Source organism: Mycteria americana, chromosome 9 (assembly GCF_035582795.1).
Source record: "Mycteria americana isolate JAX WOST 10 ecotype Jacksonville Zoo and Gardens chromosome 9, USCA_MyAme_1.0, whole genome shotgun sequence".
In the NCBI taxonomy this organism is placed as follows: domain Eukaryota; kingdom Metazoa; phylum Chordata; class Aves; order Ciconiiformes; family Ciconiidae; genus Mycteria; species Mycteria americana.
Genome location: NC_134373.1, coordinates 4,453,103 through 4,472,139, shown reverse-complemented (window position 1 = coordinate 4,472,139; position 19,037 = coordinate 4,453,103). Strand labels below are relative to the sequence as shown.

General features: G+C 38.0%; 1 protein-coding gene across 3 annotated transcripts in view; it reads left to right on the top strand.

The window, feature by feature from the left end:
* SPAG16 (sperm associated antigen 16) overlaps window positions 1–19,037 on the top strand; it is a 423,563-nt gene that overhangs the window by 59,075 nt on the left and 345,451 nt on the right. For all 3 annotated transcript variants that reach the window (XM_075512046.1, XM_075512045.1, XM_075512047.1), the window contains exon 10: window positions 6,013–6,143. In XM_075512046.1, coding sequence (XP_075368161.1) covers window positions 6,013–6,143 — 131 coding nt within the window. The remainder of the gene's footprint in view (window positions 1–6,012; window positions 6,144–19,037) is intronic.

The window sequence follows — 19,037 nt, the reverse complement described above, 5'->3', positions numbered from 1 at the left end:
TGATCCCACTGTTCATGCCATTCAGACCCTGAAGTATGAACCATAGCTATGAACTATCTCAACAACTGAGGCTGAATCTCATGTTCTAGCAAAATAAAGGATTATCACAGCAAAGGAGGTAAAAACTACAATTTCAGAAATACTTTGGAAATTCAGTAAGGAATGATAGAAATACTAATATTTTTCTATTATCCTCTTCTTTTTACTACATTTGAGAATTTTATAGCAATAATTTACAACAGTATCTCCTGAAGTACTATCTGTTGGGTTTTTTCTACTGAAAAATGCAAGACTTTTAGTCATTTATATTCAGAGTACTTAAGGTTTCCTATGAATTGTTTCACTCTGAAATGAGTAAGTCTGGTTACATGTAGTAATTGTGTTTGTTCTAGAAAGCGAATGAGACACAGTTTACAAAAAGCATGTTGATTGTATGCTTTTTTTTAATGGTGTCATTCTAGCTGTTCAAATTTGTAATTCTTGAAAGGTAAAACTTTCTAAGACAAGGAGCACACAGAGCTTCTAAGATTTGCATGAAGGCAGTGGCATATACCGGGATTATACTCACTTTTGGTTAACCTCTTTGCTCTTTAGGCTGTGTATAATAAATACTGCAGACTCATTTTAATCACTCCCAAATTTGGAAAATGTATGGATCTTTCTTGAAACTGGCTTCAGAGATCTGCAGGAATATTATGGCTGAAACATAAATCAGAACTTGACACGTACTTCTATAAAAATGTGTAACTTTAGCCGCAAAAATATTATGATTCCTCCTGGAATAACAATGCAAGGTTAAAGTAATCTTTAATCTTTACTTATTTGTACTTTACGTATTTATTTCCTAATTCTGAATGTTTCTGACTTAGTTCAGTTTTTTCCCCACATGGTTAACCTTTGTCTCCAAAACTGTTCTTATCTGTGAGATAAGAAGAATTTTTAATTCTGTTAACAATTATCTTCACATCTTTTTAAATGGAATTTTAAGAATTCAGGTGTTCATTTGAGGTTGATTTTTCTTTCTAGCTTCCTCTTTGCTTTACACCCCTAAGTACACATAAGTAAGTGGAAATATAGAAAGCTGTATTAAAACAGATGGCTAATCTATGTGAAATGGCTGGTTTAAGACGTAGATGTAGGTGTTTAGCACCTTAGTACAAGATGTGTAGGTATCTTGCGAATACCCGAGTTAAGACAACAAAGGATGATTTTGGTCATCTGCTCTCCATGATTCCCGCATTCTGTCTTCCTCTCCAGAGAAGAAAGATAAGACTGATGTCCTATTGTCCTATGTCAGTCACCATTCTAAGTCCCTACCATTCCATGGAAATGGAGTCCAGTGTTCTGGGAATGTGATTTCTAAGCATCATTAAGGCAGTTTGAAGCTAAAGTTTTGCATATCTATGAAAGCTTACAAAATAATTGCATAGGGTAACAATATTGAGAAGTTTTTCTGCAAACAGAACTCTGTATGTAGCTTTTTAGCCTCAAAGAGGAAACATAAATGTGGTTTAGGTGGAACAAAACTTAGCAGTGAACATCTACAACTTCTGTCAGATCCAGTCTTACTTTTTTTTTTAAATCAAATGCAAAAAAAAAATAATTAAAAACTAGATTTTTGGAGTGGTTTTGTTAGGCTGTGTATGTGATTGAAGCCACAGTCCACTGAAAAATATCTGCTAGGTCTTGGGTCTGTATATAGGGGCACTTGCACTGATCATTAAGCCACTAGCTTAATTATTTTGAGAATCTTTTAAAAAGTTTGACTTAGGTTAATAGCATCTTTATAGAACCTGTGGTGTAGAGAGCTTCTGAAATGGGAGACGAAATGATATTCTTCTGATAGTCTGTAGTTCTGAAATTTGCTGTACACTCGTTCCTACAAATTAACAGAATGGCTACTATAGAATTAATTGCAAACAAATTCTGAGAAAAAGTTAGTGGTTATCCCTGCTGTGTATGTACATTTTCAGATTAAAAGACATTGATTTTATTCCATTCTTAATCTTAGTGGTTGATAGGCATTTTAAAGAATACAGGAATTTCAGTCTTTCCTTTAAGGCTGCTCACAGCAGGATGTCCTGAAAATGTTGCAAACACGAATGATCAGCTAAGTCTTCAGAAAACTGTATAGTCTTTGTAAGTGGTTTTGTAATGACTAGTGTAATCCTTAAAATATATTGTGCGCAGTTACCCTCCTTACCTTCTTTAATGACAATCTATTTTTAATAAAGCCATTTAGCTTGGTTAACTAGAGTTGGTAATAAATCTCCTCGTCTGCTGACTAATCTTAGAAAATATCTTAGACCACACTGATTGAAAATGAGGCTGCAAGATTAACCATCTGTATATATGTATTTTGGCTTTTTATCAGCATTATACTTGCAAGAAAAGTCTTTTGAAGAATACAGAAGACCTGCCTCTTGATGCAAGTCATAGAGCTCACCTTCATGGAAAACAGTGGTAGGAAAAAAACAGGCCATGGAAAAATGGAAAATAGCCCATGCCAGTGATCTTACAGAGGGAGGCTGATATAACCCTTCGTTCCCAGTTCTAGTCCGGTGGTTTGTGTCAGTAGTAAGCTATTTATCTTACCCAGTTTTTTCCTTGAGGCTTCTTGCAACCATTGAAGCTTCTTTTGCTACAGTTCAGCCCCATGTTGTGATACAGCTCCTCTTCACTGCCTGGTGTACCTGGAAGCTTTCTCGTCCTTGTCCTCAGCTTCTGAAGTCCCAGGTCAAAGCCGATCATTGTTAATACCACCTAAACTGGTACCTTCTACCACGTTGTACTAAGCAAATGTAGTTCACTCTTGGAACTTACAAGACCGTGTTTTCAGCTGTTCTAAGAATATCACTGGAGCAGACTGTAAAGCCAGCACAGACTCACAGATAGTCTCTATTAGTGCTACTTCATTATACTTGTATAATCCCCTTTTTGGGACATGTCAGTGGTGCATAGGTGAGACCAACTGGACTGTATAGTCGTGACATCAGACTGTGATCTGCTTCTGATCGGACTGTACAGTGACCTGCGATAGATCAGAGACTTATTCTGTGTCCAATACGAAAAATACATGCATTTAAATCTGTCAGTTTAGCTCTATCACCCAGTTCCATTGTAACAGGTTTTTCTTTTGGTCTGGAGAATTCAGTCGTTAGTTTAAAACACGTGGTTAACCATTAGTGATAACTTGATGCTCAAATGTAGTCAATACCCTCACATGCAGATACTGACACCCCCCCCCACACACACTATATTCTGTATCAAGAAGTAATATCAACTTTCTTCAGTGGAGCTGATCTTTCTGAAGTCACGTTATGAGTTTTGAATACTATTGTATGCTGTTTACCTGTCTAAAAACCTGGACAGTTATTTCGAGCTGATTGTAAGTGCGGATGATGATGTCCAAATAGCTATTTGAAAGTACTCTGAAGTCTTTTTCTTTGACTTGAAGGAAGGACTTTGTATGAAGGACTGTTCTCTCTAATCAGGGCCAGTTTCTTTATTCTATGCTGAATAATTTCCTAGTTCCCTATTTGGGAAAGCTGATGTGTTTCCTTCCCTCCAGAATCCTTCTCATGCTTCAATCCCTTCTGCTCCTTACCTGGCAAAGCCAATCCAGACTCCAGGAAATCTGTATTCTTTTTGGTGAAGAGCCTGAAAACTCAAGTCTGCTCGTGTCTGACTCGAGGTCAGTTGGAGAAAGTTTATTGTGGAAACCTCAGCCCCGTCCATCTGATAGCATGCATGCTGAATACCAAGTCTACAGTAAGGTTCTTGATTAATAGCAAGAATGTTTCTGCTCTGTCCAGGGGACCAGATTTTCTGCTCCTAAGCTGGTACAGTCCAGCAATAAGTCCGTGGTTCTTATCCCTCCAGGTTAACTGCTGGAGCTGAAGAAAACTGGGCTAACAGCTCAGGTTATCTTAGTATTTTGTTGGTGTTCAGTATTTTTGTATTCTCCTGTCTGCTCAGTATATATATCTGAAGGATGTGGACCTTTTTGGGAATCCAGTCCTGCAGTGGATCTTAAGCATGTTATCCATGAATCTTTGCTGAGCAATCCACTTCAATCAACATCTGATTTTGTCTTCCATCATCTGATGATGAGGATGTTTTTCTTGATGATTTTCACTTCTGCCAAATGAGAGAATTCTGTATAGCATACTCTTAAGATGTCCTATTCCATGTAGATAGTTATCTTCAGAGTTCATTCTAAATTCACGTGTAATGTATAATTAGTTGCATCTGAATTACAAAATTAGCTTTCCTGTTTCTTCTCAAAGCCTCAGACTTCCAGGACTGAGACCTCCTGAATGTTAGGAATGTTGTCCTGTTATGATGAGCGAACAAGAGCCTTGAAGAAAGGACTTTGCTTCAGGTCCGTAACTGAATTTTAGAGAGGCAGATGCTGTCTCCCTGGGTTGCTGCTTTGGAGAGGTTGTTAAAAAGCTGCAAATCTGGAACTGCCTGCTGCTGTAGTCAATGCTGTTGAACAGCAGCAGCAGCTGACTTGGAAAATGTTTCCTGGGAACTGCAGCCTGGAGCTCCAGTTCCCTCTTCAACAAGTGTTACTGTGTTGGTGAATTTTACTGGGGATTACGTGGCATGTGTGAAACTGGTCCTTCAGTCTTCATTCAAGTAGAGAAAGGATCTTCTTATCCAAGTAACGGTGATCTGTGGGAAACACTACCTGGAGTTACTCACAGTCTAGATTTATATAAATTTTTGAAGTCAAAGGAGAAGAAAGGTTACCTGTAAATTACAAATTACACTGAAGTGCAGCTCTCCTTTGCATTGTATTGTTTGTATGTGCATACGCAGCCCTCCTCTCTTTGTGTTTGTATGATTTTTCCATTTATAATCATAGTCGAAACTCTTTCATTTAGCTGAAAAATCGGTAATTACACCATAGAGCATGCTGCGCTGAGCTTGGTAGTAGGACTAAACTTTATTCTTTTCATCTCCAGTATGGGAGGTATGCATACGAAAAATAAAGAGAAGGAAATAAAATATAAATGGAGTGATTTGGACAATGAGAATAGTTCTTCCGTTCCACGCTGAGGAGCTTCTGGCTGCCAGCTGATTAAATTGAAAGGATTCTAGAAGTTAACTTCTTTTAATCAGAGACGGTCCAGTGCAGGGTAGATCACTGCATCTTAAATTGGTAGTTTTAAACTTACTGTTAAACAATTTAAAACATTTTTTCTGTTTAAGGAAAAATAATTCATTTACCTGAATTTTGACTGTCTTGCACAAAATACTTACTAAAACCAGAGATGGTCCTGCGTTTAACATAGGGGATTTTATACTAACAATTTACCAGCCTTCCTTTTTAAATATAATATTTTGTTCCAGCAGCAGGTACGTAAATGACATTAACAATGAAAGTATCAGGCCAAGTTTTTGTCACTTACACCCACATCGTTACACAAACTTTATTAGGAGTATAAATGACAGTGAAATTTTATTTGCCATTTTTTCTATATCTCTCCATATCCACAGCATCGAGCTGCTTCTTTCCAATTGCTGTTATGCTGAACTACATTAAGCGGGGTTTTTTTTTCTGTTTTGGGGGAAGATAGGGGTTTTGCTGGTATAAACAGTGAATTTATATTTGGTTGCAGATAATGATCAGTAGTCAGGGTTGATCTCTTTCTAGAGCAGTGCTATATTGATAGAACTGCCCAGGAGTTAACTTGTAGGAATATAATTTTGAAAGAACAAACTAATGAATCTCATAGTATTCAGATGAAATCTCATAGTATTTGGTTGTTCAATACAGACCCCAGTCTTCCAGTTATGCCTGCACTCAGCTTTAACGATATGTATCAAAATCAATAAAATCAGGACAACAGTGACTTAAAAATTGATGAAAATTGAGCAGAGGAGAAAAATAGGGTGGAAAAATAAGACAAAACTGTGTTTTCAAAATAGTAACATAAGTAGTACATTGTATGAACTTACACAACATTTCTGAGAACTAATAATTTCATTTTTTTTCTCCAGGATTCAGAGTTCCCTGTTGATACTCAGGCGAACCCATACCTTGTGCGTGCTAAAGAATATACTCAACCCCTGAAATCTGGAGAGTATAAACTGAGCAACGTTTTAAAAGTGCATGACTTAGCAGTGAGCTGGTAGGAACTGTTAACAGTACATTCATTGTGTTGTTATATATATCTTGAGTTTTATTTTTCAACAGGTCATTGAGAAGCATTTGCTTTAAGTAAATTTCTGAAAAACTTCTGGCAGCAGTCAGGGGGACATTCTCTCTGACGAATGTGAAAGAGGGAAAAATGATCATGAAATTTAGTGGGAGCGTAAATACAGTAAAGCACCTGGGCAGAACTGTTTAGAGATTATGAGATTCATCTTTTATGTAAGAAGGGTGGGATTTGGTTAGCAGATGTAAAAATGGGAACCAGAGATGACTATAAACTCAGGTTCCAGGAAACTGAATTGTAATGCTGAATGTTTTTGCAATTTGTATTTGATTGCAGTTCATTCCCTTGGGTCAAAAATCAGAAGGGTTTAAATTTAGATTAGCTTGAGCGTGCAAATAGCCTGTAAGCAATGACATTTCAGGGCTTGCTAGCTGCAGCTAAGGAAGAATAAACATAGAAATATTTAAAATAGAAATGTTAGAGCTAGTAGCAAAGTTCAGACAATTCTGACACATTGTCTAGCTATGAATATATTTTTAAATTAATTGTAAAAATAATCAATACTTTTGTCATTCAGATAAACTTTATGTAGCTTGATGCTGTTCTTACTGCACTCAGACTGCTAGCAGATTACTTCTGAAGGCATCTCCCTAAAGAAAAACTGTATTCCTACACTGAATTTTAGAAGCTTAATTTCTTGTTGCATCCAACAAACATAATCCACTGTAGTTATGTTTTGAAAGTCCAAAAACTGGGGTATGTAATTTTCATGCAGATCAACAGTTTGACAATTGACCTGTTAAAAAAGTCAGCGTTGTGAGGAAATAGAGTAGTACACCATATAAAGAGTACCCAAAATCAGAGCCAAGTAAAGCAGTGGCACAAGTTAGAACGTGCTGATGTGGGTGTAAGGTAAATCTTGTCTGTGAGAATGGAAAGAATACTTACACATTTAATAATTACAATGCAAAGGTCAAGGATACTTTCTTTAGGTGGCTGCCCATATTTTGTAATAAATATCCACCGTACTGCTTTGAGTTTTGGCCTAGGTGGGCAGGCTTCTGCTTAGTCTCTCAGATGCTCAATTCTGATTTTCTGTCTGGCTAATCCCTAACCTATATTTGTAAGGTAATATTTTGAATAATTTTCTCCTGTATTGCATAGCCATATTGGTCCAATCAGGAAAATGTTTGCAACTGGTGTCTCTCTGCTGCTACTCTGAGGAGGCTACAGTAAATCCACTCAAAATATTACTGGCTTATTGGGCTTATCTGAAGAATGCTAGGTGCAAGAATGGTGTGTGTTTAAAAAAAAAAAAAAAATTAAAATATCAGTCTGGAGGAGGAGGAAGACGCTTCCACACTTGGCAAGATTTTCAGTGAATCAGGTGGAGTAATGATCAAATGTAGCCTTTACAGGCTACACCATCACAAGATTTACGTGCATGACAGGCTACAGAGGGGCAAGGCTAAAACAATCACTTTCATGTTACTGTTTGCCTTGTTAAAAGTTTGCCTTTCACTGGAGTAGGAAGCCAGGTTTGAGTTGCAAATTGCTTTTGAATGTTGTTGCAAACTACTTGTGAAGGTTAAGAGATTAATATGTAATTGAAAATAGTAAAAGCTCATGGGCTAGTCAAGAAAGGACGTCACTACCTAAATTTTTCCCTTATCTTATAGTTGAACAATAACAGATAAATATCATACATGTTCAGGTAAGACTATTCCTTGTTTTCCTTATCTTTCTTGAATTACCTTTTATATCTTACTGAAAGCATTATTCTAGATCCTTATATCCAGTGTTATATATTCATTATTCATTATATATTCATTATTCATTATTCTAGATCCTTATATCCAGTGCTTCTAGTTATTGCTAGAAGAGATACTCTTAGGTACTAGGGAATTCTAAGTATTTTCTGCAGTTAATAACTGGATATTACACCTTAAGGATACAATGCCACTTGAGAAAGCAATTTGCTGGAATAAAAATAAATTGGATGTCTTTAAACTTATTTGGAAACACTTTGGAACTTGCTTGGAGAAACAGCAACTAACTGAAAAAAAAAACCAGTGAGAATGTGTATTTAATTTCATACACTGGCAATATGATGTTGACTTTCATGTAAAGATAATGCTTTAAAGAAAGTGAGAGCCTGGGATAGTGCTCTAAAATTAACTGAAATGCTTATTTAAAAAATGTAAAAATATAAAAGCATGTAAAGAACAAAAGAAGAATTTTAAAGCGTTCTTGAAAAACTGTAAACAATGTAATTGAACTTTTAATTTGCTTAAAAATCTCTCTGTACATGGTGAATTGTAGTTTATACTGATATTTTATATACTGATATACATATACTGATATACTGATGTATACTGTAGTTTATACATTATACTGTAGTTTATACATATACTGAAAAAAGCATTTAAAATTTATAGTCATTTCAATTAACAAAGTTTTTCCTATCTGAATACCACTACTTAAAATCAATCGTTTTAAGTGATTGAAAAGAAAGACTGTTTCTCTTGTTAACGCTAAAGGCTATATTGTAGCCTGGTTTGCTAAAGGTAGGCCTTTTTTTGACAGCATGACCTGCAGTATTTTTTTTTAACACCCTGCCCAGTTTCAAACAAATTTGACAGAGGAATAACAGCCTCAGAAGTGCTGAGGTTCCCATGTATTTCGTGAAAACAGATCTCTGTGTTGAAGACAGGGTCACTTTTAGTACCCTGTTGGCTGCAGGTGGCTAAGAAATGAAAGAGGGGAGAGAAGTTGTGAATACTCTCTGTTTTGGGAAGAGCTTCAAATGGAGCTCATACCTTATTAGATGCTATAGAATCCAATCTCAAGGCACACAGCTAATGCACACAGAGCTAGGGTTATCATTTTTAGTTTGACACAGCAGCTATTCAGTCCTGAATCTGGCTTTCCTTGGAAGTCCATGAGTTTATTAAATGCATAAATCGAGATTTTTCAGAGAAGAATGACTTAAATTAAATTGTCTGTATAGGGAATTAAATAAAAAGGGCCCCTTTAAAGGAATTCTGAACTTTCACTAGATGTATTGTAATAATTATGATTGTCTATTTGATTTTACAGACAGAAGGTGGAAATCAGTATCCACTAGATGAGAATTAATTCTTTCTTGTAGTTCATAAGATAGATGGAAAACATTCTGTTGACTTAGGAGACCAAATTTGCTTTTTTACGACTTAGGTTTTTCTCACCAGGACCAGTGTATCAAAAAGGCAGAAGAGAACCTGGTTCTTGTATGTTTATTACTCGGTTCCTTTACATTTCTCTAGAAAGTGGAGCACCTGCAAATCCAAATTCACAGTTTTTACATGCCTTAAAGCTGCAGTAGATTAGTTCTTTAGTCCTTCATCAGTATTCATTGAAAGTTGTATTTGCGGAGGGGGGAAACCAAAAATCCCTTGGGAAACCACGTTTGTTTTCTCTAAGCTGAATGTTTCCCACTTTTCAAATCATCACATAGGTATTCCTCTTCTGCATTAAGCTCACATTTCTCCAGTGTCCTTTTAAATATCCGGGTAAATCTTACTCTGCCTACAAGAATCACTGTAAGATCTATAATGCCTAAATGATCTTCCCAGCCTTACTCCCTGTTCAGTTTCTCCTCACCTGCCGCCTGCATCTTTCGTGTAACCCCAAGGGGTTTGCGTGGCTTTCCGTGGGAGGTACTTCGACAGTCACCATATGCAACACTACATCTGTCATGGCTTATATTGTCTTCACTTGGGAAAAGAAAGATGCCCATGCAAACATTATTCAGTGCCTTTTTAATGGTTAGTACAGCGTTGGAAAATAGGAAAGTGTCATGTATTATTTTGGAGAGATGCTTATCTAAGATGCAGCTGAAAAATTAGCAGTAATGGCACGAGAGTTTCAGATTAGTACAATACTATATTTAGCATATAATTTAATGTGTTTTGTAGATAGAAAACAGTTCTATTTCTCTTGTTTAAATCTTAGATCAGAAAATTAGTGCTGTGAAAATACTGTCTATTTGCAGTTTAATTATGACCTTTTTAAATGCCCCTTAACTCCAGCAGAATGACAAGTGAAGGCTCTATCACCTTGCCTTTTTTGTTAATTTTTGAAGATGATGTTGTCTTGTCTTCCTCCTTCCCTCCCGTGCCTCACACACAGAGGTTGTAATTCTCCATTCAAAGCTTATTTGAAGTTTATCGTGCATAGTAATTGCTCTAAAAATGCCACTTTTGATTGTGGGTAGAATTCGTAAAGTATATGGCCTAATATTTTAAATGGATGCTTTACTTAGTAAGTATACCTGCATAAATAGAAAATGTATCGTATATTATTCTTGTTTACATGTAACCTGATGTTCCCAAATCCTTTATCCTTGTTTGATATTTTGTAAAAGAAGAAGATAGAGAATCGCAAATGCTCTGCCTAGGTGCAGTAAAAATATGAAGCTGGAGATAATAAAGAGAAGCAAATACAAAATGTTTAGTGATTATCTAGGCTTTCCTGATGGGCTCAGTAAAAGATAACTTTTCTATAGGGACTAAAGCATCATTATATCTTATTATACTAGTTTGCCCCATTTTTTATCAGTGGATTCCAGAGAAGATTTTTTAAAACTTATCTCCTTGGGAACCATGCAAATTGACTTGCAGCATAAAACTGTGTAGGTGATTATATGAGACTTACTCACAGATTGAAATTAAAGTTACAGTCCTGTAGCGCCTTGTGCAAAGTTATGGAGGTAAGACTGCACAGAAATGATTGCAAAACCCTGCACTCTTTCCCTCTTTAGTTCCCCTCTACTACTTTTTCTCCTTAACACATAAATACGCATGTACTGGTGCACACAGATGCACATACACATGCACACAGAGGAATAATCTTTGCAGGGAAGAGAGTTCTTTGTGAGTGTTGACATGAGGAACTTCTTTTGAAATAGCTTATAGTCTTAAATTTGCTGTAAGAAGATGCTACTGATCTGCATTGTCTCTTCAGAGTTTCAGGTTTTCCTTTTATCCAGTAAGGTGGTGAGGCAGAGAGAATTTGGCTGTAGTGTGAAGAGCCATGCATTCTGTTGTGTCAGTCAAACTTTGATACCTGGGCTGTACTCTCTTTTATTCTTTTAGACATACCTCCCAGTTTTCTATTTAATTCTCAAACTTCTGTTTTCATAGAGTTGCTTATGTAAAGAGCAGGCCATTAAGATTGTGCATAAACAAAGTAACCGAAGTAGTGCAGATTATTTTTAAGCAAACATCTCGGTAGTTTTTCTCTGCTGCCCCTCCTGTTTGGAAAGAGCTCTGTATTAACATCTCAAAGCACCTTTCTCATAGTCTTTCCTGTCACTCCTTGATATTCCTTGTTGCGATGCCTGTAGAGTTTTGGCAACAGTTATCCTGATGGTTTGCTGAGACTGCTGCCTGTCATACCGAAGAACGTTGTCTCCCTTTTTCCTGTGTTCTGCCCAATTGTTTCCATCTCTCTGTTGTCTTAGAGATGGTGAAGTAACGTCATTTTGTCTCACGTCTGAACGATGCCAAGCAAAATAGGGTCCATCTACCAAGAGGTGAACTCTCACATGGATCATATTATGTCCTTGTATAACACAAGCTAGAAAACAGAGGATTCAAAGTCCAAAATTCATATGGTGAAATTTCCTGTCAAAGAAGAAAAATTTAGGGAGGTAGAAAAATCCTTATTATTCAAACCCTCTTCTTGCCTCCCTAGACCAATAGAAAAGATATTTTTTTATTAAACTACACTTTTGCATTAACAGTAAAGCTGTATAATTGTGCCATCATGTGCTGATTTCTTGCATGAGTAGCCACAGTGAATTGGAGATTTGCATTAGCAACATTAGCTGCTGCTTAATTTTCCTATGAAAATTATATCTGTTTTTAAAGGAATGTGACATACGAGGTAGCTAATGCAGAGCCTAACCTCTCACGCTCTACCTGTTTTGATCAGTTTAGCTCCAGCAGAGCAGGTTTTGAAGCTTGTCTTCCATGGATTGCTGGGGTAGTATGACACTCCCTGCCTTCCAACTTCTGAGTCAGAAGCCACCTGGGTTTTATTTTTTTCTGTTCACTTTGTTTTGTATCTTACTCATTCTCATTTCCATTGTATGCTTCAGACAAGTCCATGACTTTTAAAAGGAAACTTGGGGGTTTTTAAAGTGTGGATTTCAAAGTTGTATCTCTGACAGCTAAGATTCAGCTCCGGAATGGAATTTGTTTTCCTTCCCAAACTGCGCTGGAACCCTGAGGCATGTGTATTTCCCTGGGACTAACTGTCTCAGCATGTGATCTTTCATGTTAGCACTTTCAAAACATTTATATAATTTGGCTGAGACAAAAGAGCACCTTTCTAAAAATATCTTTAGGAGAGAAGGCCCTTGTTTTCAGATCTTAGACATTCCATTAAAACCAATTTATGCCCTTGTAATTCTGTAAGCAAATAATTTATAATTTTGAACCTTTCAAAAACTTATTATACAAGGAATTAACTTTGAAATTAGAACTGCAGATATCCCTTTTCCATTATTTTTCTTCAAAAGCCAAAGTGTTGATTATTTCTTCAACTTTATATATAACACTGACGTCAAAGATGGAGAAAGTGAGTCTCACCTGTATATAAAAATACTCAATCCCCTATTATTCTAGGTATGACTTTTATTTACAGTCTGTGAGGTGGATTGAAAACTGGCGGAATGGCTGGGTGCAGAGGGTGGTGATCAATGGCACGAAGTGCAGCTGGAGGTCACTAACTAGCAGTGTATCCCAGAGGTCAGTACTGGGTCCAGTCCTACTTAACCTCCTCATTAGTGATCTGGGCAGAGTGTACCCTCAGCAGGTTTGCAGGTGATACCAGAATGGGAGGAGTGGGTGACACACCACAGGGTCATGCTGCCATCCAGAGGGATCTCAACAGTCTGGAGCAGTGGGCCTACAGGAACTTCATGATGTTCACCAAGGAGAATTGTAAAGTCCTGCACCTGGGGAGGAACAATGCCAGGCACCAGTATATGCTGGGGACTGTCCAGCTGGAAAGCAGCCTCTCAGAAAAGGAGCTGGGGGCCCTTGTGGCAAAGAAGGTGAATGGTACCTGGGGCTGCCCTGGGAGGAGTGTTTCCAGCAGGTCGAGGGAGGTGATCCTTCTCCTCTACTCAGCACTGGTGAGGCCACCCCTGGAGTGCTGGGTCCAGTTCTGGGCTCCCCAGTGCAAGACATACTAGACACAGTCCAGCAAAGGGCCATGAAGATGATGAAAGGACTGGAGCATCTCTCCTGTGAGGAAAGGCTGAGAGGGCTGGGGCTCTTCAGCCTGGAGAAAAGGCATAGGGGTGGATCTCATGAATCAATGTGTACAAATACCTGAAGGGAGGGTGCAAAGAGGATGGAGCCAGGCTCTTTTCAGCAGTGCCCAGTGACAGGACCAGAGGCCATGGGCACAAACTGAAGCACGGGAGGTACCCTCTGAACATCAGGAAATGCTTTTTCACTGTGAGGGTGACTGAGCACTGGCACAGGTCACCCAGGGAGGTTGTGGAGTCTCCATCCTTGGAGATACTCAAAAGCCATCTGGACATGGACCTGGGAAACTGGCTCTATGAAGCCCTGTAGCCCTGCAGGGGGGTTGGACCAGATGACCTCCAGAGGTCCCTTCCAACCTCAAGCGTTCTGTGATTTAATGATATATAGAAATGCACATAAACATGTATGTAAACATGTGTCAATTATCTATATCTGATAGTACTTTTAGATGTCTGTGCTATTAATTTTAACATCTACTGGATAAATGTAGATGGTGTAGTTGCAGGACTGGAATTTTGTGTGTGCTGAAATATTCAAATACTCAATTCTGCCTCTCTTGGAAATACTCAAGTTCTGCCTTTTTTCAGAAGTAGAAGTATGAGTGGAAGCTCAGGTTGATCCTTATCTCCTTGTATATATGCAAAGAAATTCCTATTTCTCCTATTTTATTTCCCCTCTCCTCATTTTAACAGCCTTTGAATATGTTTGAAGGAGCTAATACAAGAGACGGTTAACTGTAGAATTAACAAGAGTCACTCAGTGCATCTTCCTGACACAAGGGAGAAACAAGAGCTACTCTGCCTGGGTCACTCTGGACAGATCAGTCTGTACACTTGCAGCAAGTTTTTTTTGGTGGTGTTTTAAACTGTTAGCTTTATCCAATACATCCTGTCAAATACTTTAGTGTTAAGTGAATGTTAATAATAGATTTGTTGAATTTCCTATATTGTAAAGATAGATATAAGTAATTTCCTTTCATAAATGCTTGCATTAATGCCTTTTTTTCCCCACGACTGAAAAGGCATTTTGCTGGCCTTGAAGAGACGTATAAAGGTGGGTTTAGACTGCAAATAAATTAAGTTCTTATCCTCCTGCCAAAGAACAAGTGACACAGAATCACAGGATCGTATAGGTTGGAAAAGACCTTTAAGATCATCGAGCCCAACCATAAACCTACCACTACCAAGCCCACCACTACACCATGTCCCTAAGCACCTCATCCAAACGTCCTTTAAATACCTCCAGGGATGGCGACTCAACCACTTCCCTGGGCAGCCCGTTCCAATGCTTGATCACCCTTTCAGTGAAGTAAAATTCCCTAATATCCAGTCTAAACCTCCCCTGGCGCAACTTGAGGCCATTTCCTCTTGTCCTATCACTTGTTACCTGGGAGAAGAGACCGACCCCACCTCTCTACAGCCTCCTTTCAGGCAGTTGTAGAGAGCGATGAGGTCTCCCCTGAGCCTCCTTTTCTCCAGGCTGAACAACCCCAGCTCCCTCAGCCGCTCCCCATCAGCCTTGTGCTCCAGACCCTTCCCCAGCTCCGTTGCCCTTCTCTGGACATACCTGCCCTTCTTTGGACATGCAGGGCAGGACAAATAACCCTAAAGCCTCAAAATGTGGTGGATACACCTAACAACACCTACAGTGGGATGGGAAGAATATGGTTTGTCTGGCTTATTGCCCCAGCTGCCCCTCTGTCCTTGTGGAAGCACGCGTGGCTGGCGTCAGGCACTCAGACTGGCCCCAAGGTCCTTTCCCCAGGGGCTCGGGTGCCATCTCGGGCAGAGCTGGATGAGATGTGCAAGGCAGCCTGGGCTTGAGCAGCTCGCAGAGATGGGGATGTTTAGGTAACTTGTAAGCTGCAAGCACCAGCGTGGAAAACTCAAAAGCTGAGTCAGGGAGTGAAGAGCGCCAGGCTGCAGTGGGCAGCGCAGATTTAATTTAGATCTAATGCGCGATGAAGATGGAGTAGGCATATATATGTCTGTGTATGTGCTCCTACGGCTCTGACTACCCTGCTAGCTGAGGCTTCATGCATGCACTTATCTCCCCAGCAGTCCTGTGAAGGGAGTATTATCCTGCAAGGAATATGAAATAATTCCTGCAAGATTACCTAAGTGGAAGATCCAGAAATTAAATTCATGTCTTCCAAGTCACAGTTCAGTGCTTTAACCTTCGATTTCAGAGTATCGCTGTTTCCTATAGAAATTAAGTTCTTAATTTCTTTCTGCGTTAAGGCCCACATTGTAACGGAGAGATTATTTCATGGACTTCAGTCTGTTCATTGTCGTACATTCTCTGTAACAGCTTTACTGCAGTTTATGTGGAAGAAGTACTCGTAGGAGAATGTCAAATGTAGTTTAGCTCCCTGTAATGCAGTTTAATAAGGAGAAAAAGTGAGCTTTCTGTGAATAATCAGCGAGAACTGTGTGGATCAGACTTGGATAAGCTCTGCGAGGGCTTGCTGCAGTGACGGTATGAATGCACAGCTCCTGGCTACGACCCTTTCAACCTCATTTGTAGCTTTTCTACCTAACACAGTAATAATAAGAGAAGTAAATGGTTCCCTTAGCTCCACATTTGCCTCTTCCCCCCGCTCGCTTTTTTCCTGGTAAATGTTCCCTCCTGTTCCTCTCTATAAGCTTTTGGCTATCATAGTCTTAAGAAGTCATTTTATTTCTCATTAGCTTTGTCTGCAACTTTGGCCACAAGCGATTACTCCTGTGGGAAGGCATTGGCCATCACTTTAACGGGCAGCTTGAAACCGTAGCAGTAATAATTCGAAGTCGTATTGTGTTCTTTTATGGTGCACGCGTGAAATGAGCTGGGTATCTGGTATCTGTAATTTTGTTAGTGAACAAGCATCTTTATCAGAAAACCAGAAAGTTTTCAGGGAAGGTCAACAGAGAGAAAGCATATAGTTTTGTGGTGTGGGGTTTTGTTGGGTGGTTTTTTTTTTTACTAGTTATCTTTGTAGTTTTTGAAGCAGACTTTGCAGAAAAACCTGGAAGGGCTTGTTTACAAAAACATGATTGTAAAAAAATACTGTCTTAACTTTATTAAGGCTCTTGCATATTCTCCATAGACTGAAAGATATGACGCCTGGTAACTGTCAGCTCTACTAAATTTGGGTTGTTTTCTTTTTATTCCTAATAGTCTGTGCACAAGAGGGGTTGAATGGATTGGGATGGTAATTTTCTAAGTGTTCAACTGAAAACAGTCAGCCTGTGGTGATCCAAATATTCTGAACACCAAGTACACTAATAACTAAATATTTAATTGAACTGTACTTATTCTGAACAAATGTAATCTATAAAAAAAAAATTGAAATTGCTTTGACACTTGTCATATAGGATGAAGTGCTAACTTAAAGTTATTTTGAAAATAAATTTATTTAGAAATATATTTTATAAAGTATAAACAAGATGTTGAGATTTTATTAAAATGAAATGTTTTGGTGAACTTAAAGTTATTAAATTGCATGAGGGAATTCACATTGTGGATTTTTTTTTTTTTAAGAAGCGCTCAATACATTTTAGAATAGAAAAATGCTAAACTCCAGGATTTCCAAAAGTTGTATAATACCTGTCTTGACACTTCATTGACTATGATACAATTCTAAGAGCTATCTGCAAAGAGATCCTCAATTAATGTACAATACTGAAGTTTTCTTGTAAATTGAAAATCCATTTACATTTTTGTTATATTTTTAGCACCCATTCAGAGCTATTCTTTGTCAAGAAATGTGGAAGGAAGTGTGTATCTGAGAACCTTTGTTTTGATTCCATATGTCAGTTTTTAAGTTTTCTCATATTTGGCAATCAATTTCTCCATGTAGAGAAATATACAACTTTGGGGAAAAAAATATTTTTTAAAAAAAGTAAAGTTTTTGGGCAGTCCCATCAAGACTTTATAAATATTGGAGTCAGCAACAGATATACAGTTAGCTAATAAGATACAGTTTGTTTTCTGGGAAAGTAAGGGGTATTGCTGAGTGATGTTTTTGAGAGCCTGAGAGTGTTCGATGCATAATATTGTGATAGAGAAAAAGGAAGTGGAACATAATGAAAATATAACGCTAAATTAAAATTTATATATTCTAAATAGATAGAAGTGACTTACATGAATACAAGAATAATGCATAATGTACAAAAATCAGTTGCTACTCTGAAATAGCGTGTGAGGTTGCACCCGCTGTGTTTTAATGAGGAATTCTATTTGCCAAAACATTTAATGCATTGCAATTAATACCATAAAGCACTTTTCAGTCTCTTTGATACTATCTTGTAGAAACCGTAAATTGATGTAGTAATGCTTCTGATCTTTCCTTATTCTTAGTCTGACCTGTGAAAAGATGTTGTGCATGTATTAGAAACCTACTGCACTAACAATTCCTTTTTTATTGGCTGAGGTAGTAGAAACTGAAATCACCTACCATTCATTTGTAGGCCAGTTTCATAACCCGAATGTAAAATCACTAAAGGTTTTGGGTATTTATGGTTGCAATGGTTTAGAGATGCAACACTAACACATAGGTACATAAAGGTGGCAGTTTCTATTTGCATAACTCTATCTCCTAATCCCTTTGGTTTGGAAAATCTCATATTGGTGTTTTATCTTGTGGAATGTTAATATCTGAAGTTAAAAAAAAAAAAATCAGGTGTTTTTTCACTATCTCAATATTTTTAAAGGAGGTTTTCAATTATTAAAATTAACGTAGTACTTGAACTGTAGTAGTGGCAGTGTCTCTGAAGAAGAGCAAAACAAAATACAAGAAATGTAAAGAAGAAAACAGGTGTATTTACTCTTGTGTTTGAGCGAATAAATATCCAGCAGGCCAAAAAAAAAAAAAGAATTATTGGATGGTGGGAAAACTTGCTGCATTGTTGAATGAAAGTTCAGAAGAGAAAGTTCAGAAGAGTTCAGAAGTTCAGAAGAGAATGAAAGTTCAGAGTACAGAAGAGGAATAAGGAGAAATATCTGTGAAAACTGAACTGATGGAGTCACTCCAAGAATGATACAAGGTGTTCCCTCAGGACATTCACATTATTTGTGCTTCAGTATGGTTAAGGTGAAGCTTAACTTTTAATAGGCATTATAGAGTTTGTTCAGATACTGTCTTTTGACTGTCATGGAATAACTTTTAAACTATCACAAAATGGTTGGGGTTATTCCACAAAGACACATAATTCTAGATTTTTGCCCAGGAGAGTGGAAAAGAAAAAGCGTAAAAAGTGGTCTTAGCCAATTTTGTACACTCCACATGAAGACCAGACAGGACACAGACAAAGTTCTGTGCTTAAAATAACGGGGGATTGCCTTTTCTTTACGCTTACCAGGTGGGCCTGCCTAAAAGATAAGGTAAGGCAGCACTCTCTTGTGGTTTCACACTGTGGGGTGATCCGAACTGCCCAGGAGAAGCGTCTCCACGGTTACACCTGCAGTATCTTGGGCTCTGCATCCTTCAACAAGCGCCACTTCTCTTACACTTGAAAATACACTGTGTTACAGAGCTGTACTTTCAAGACAGAATTATAATCGA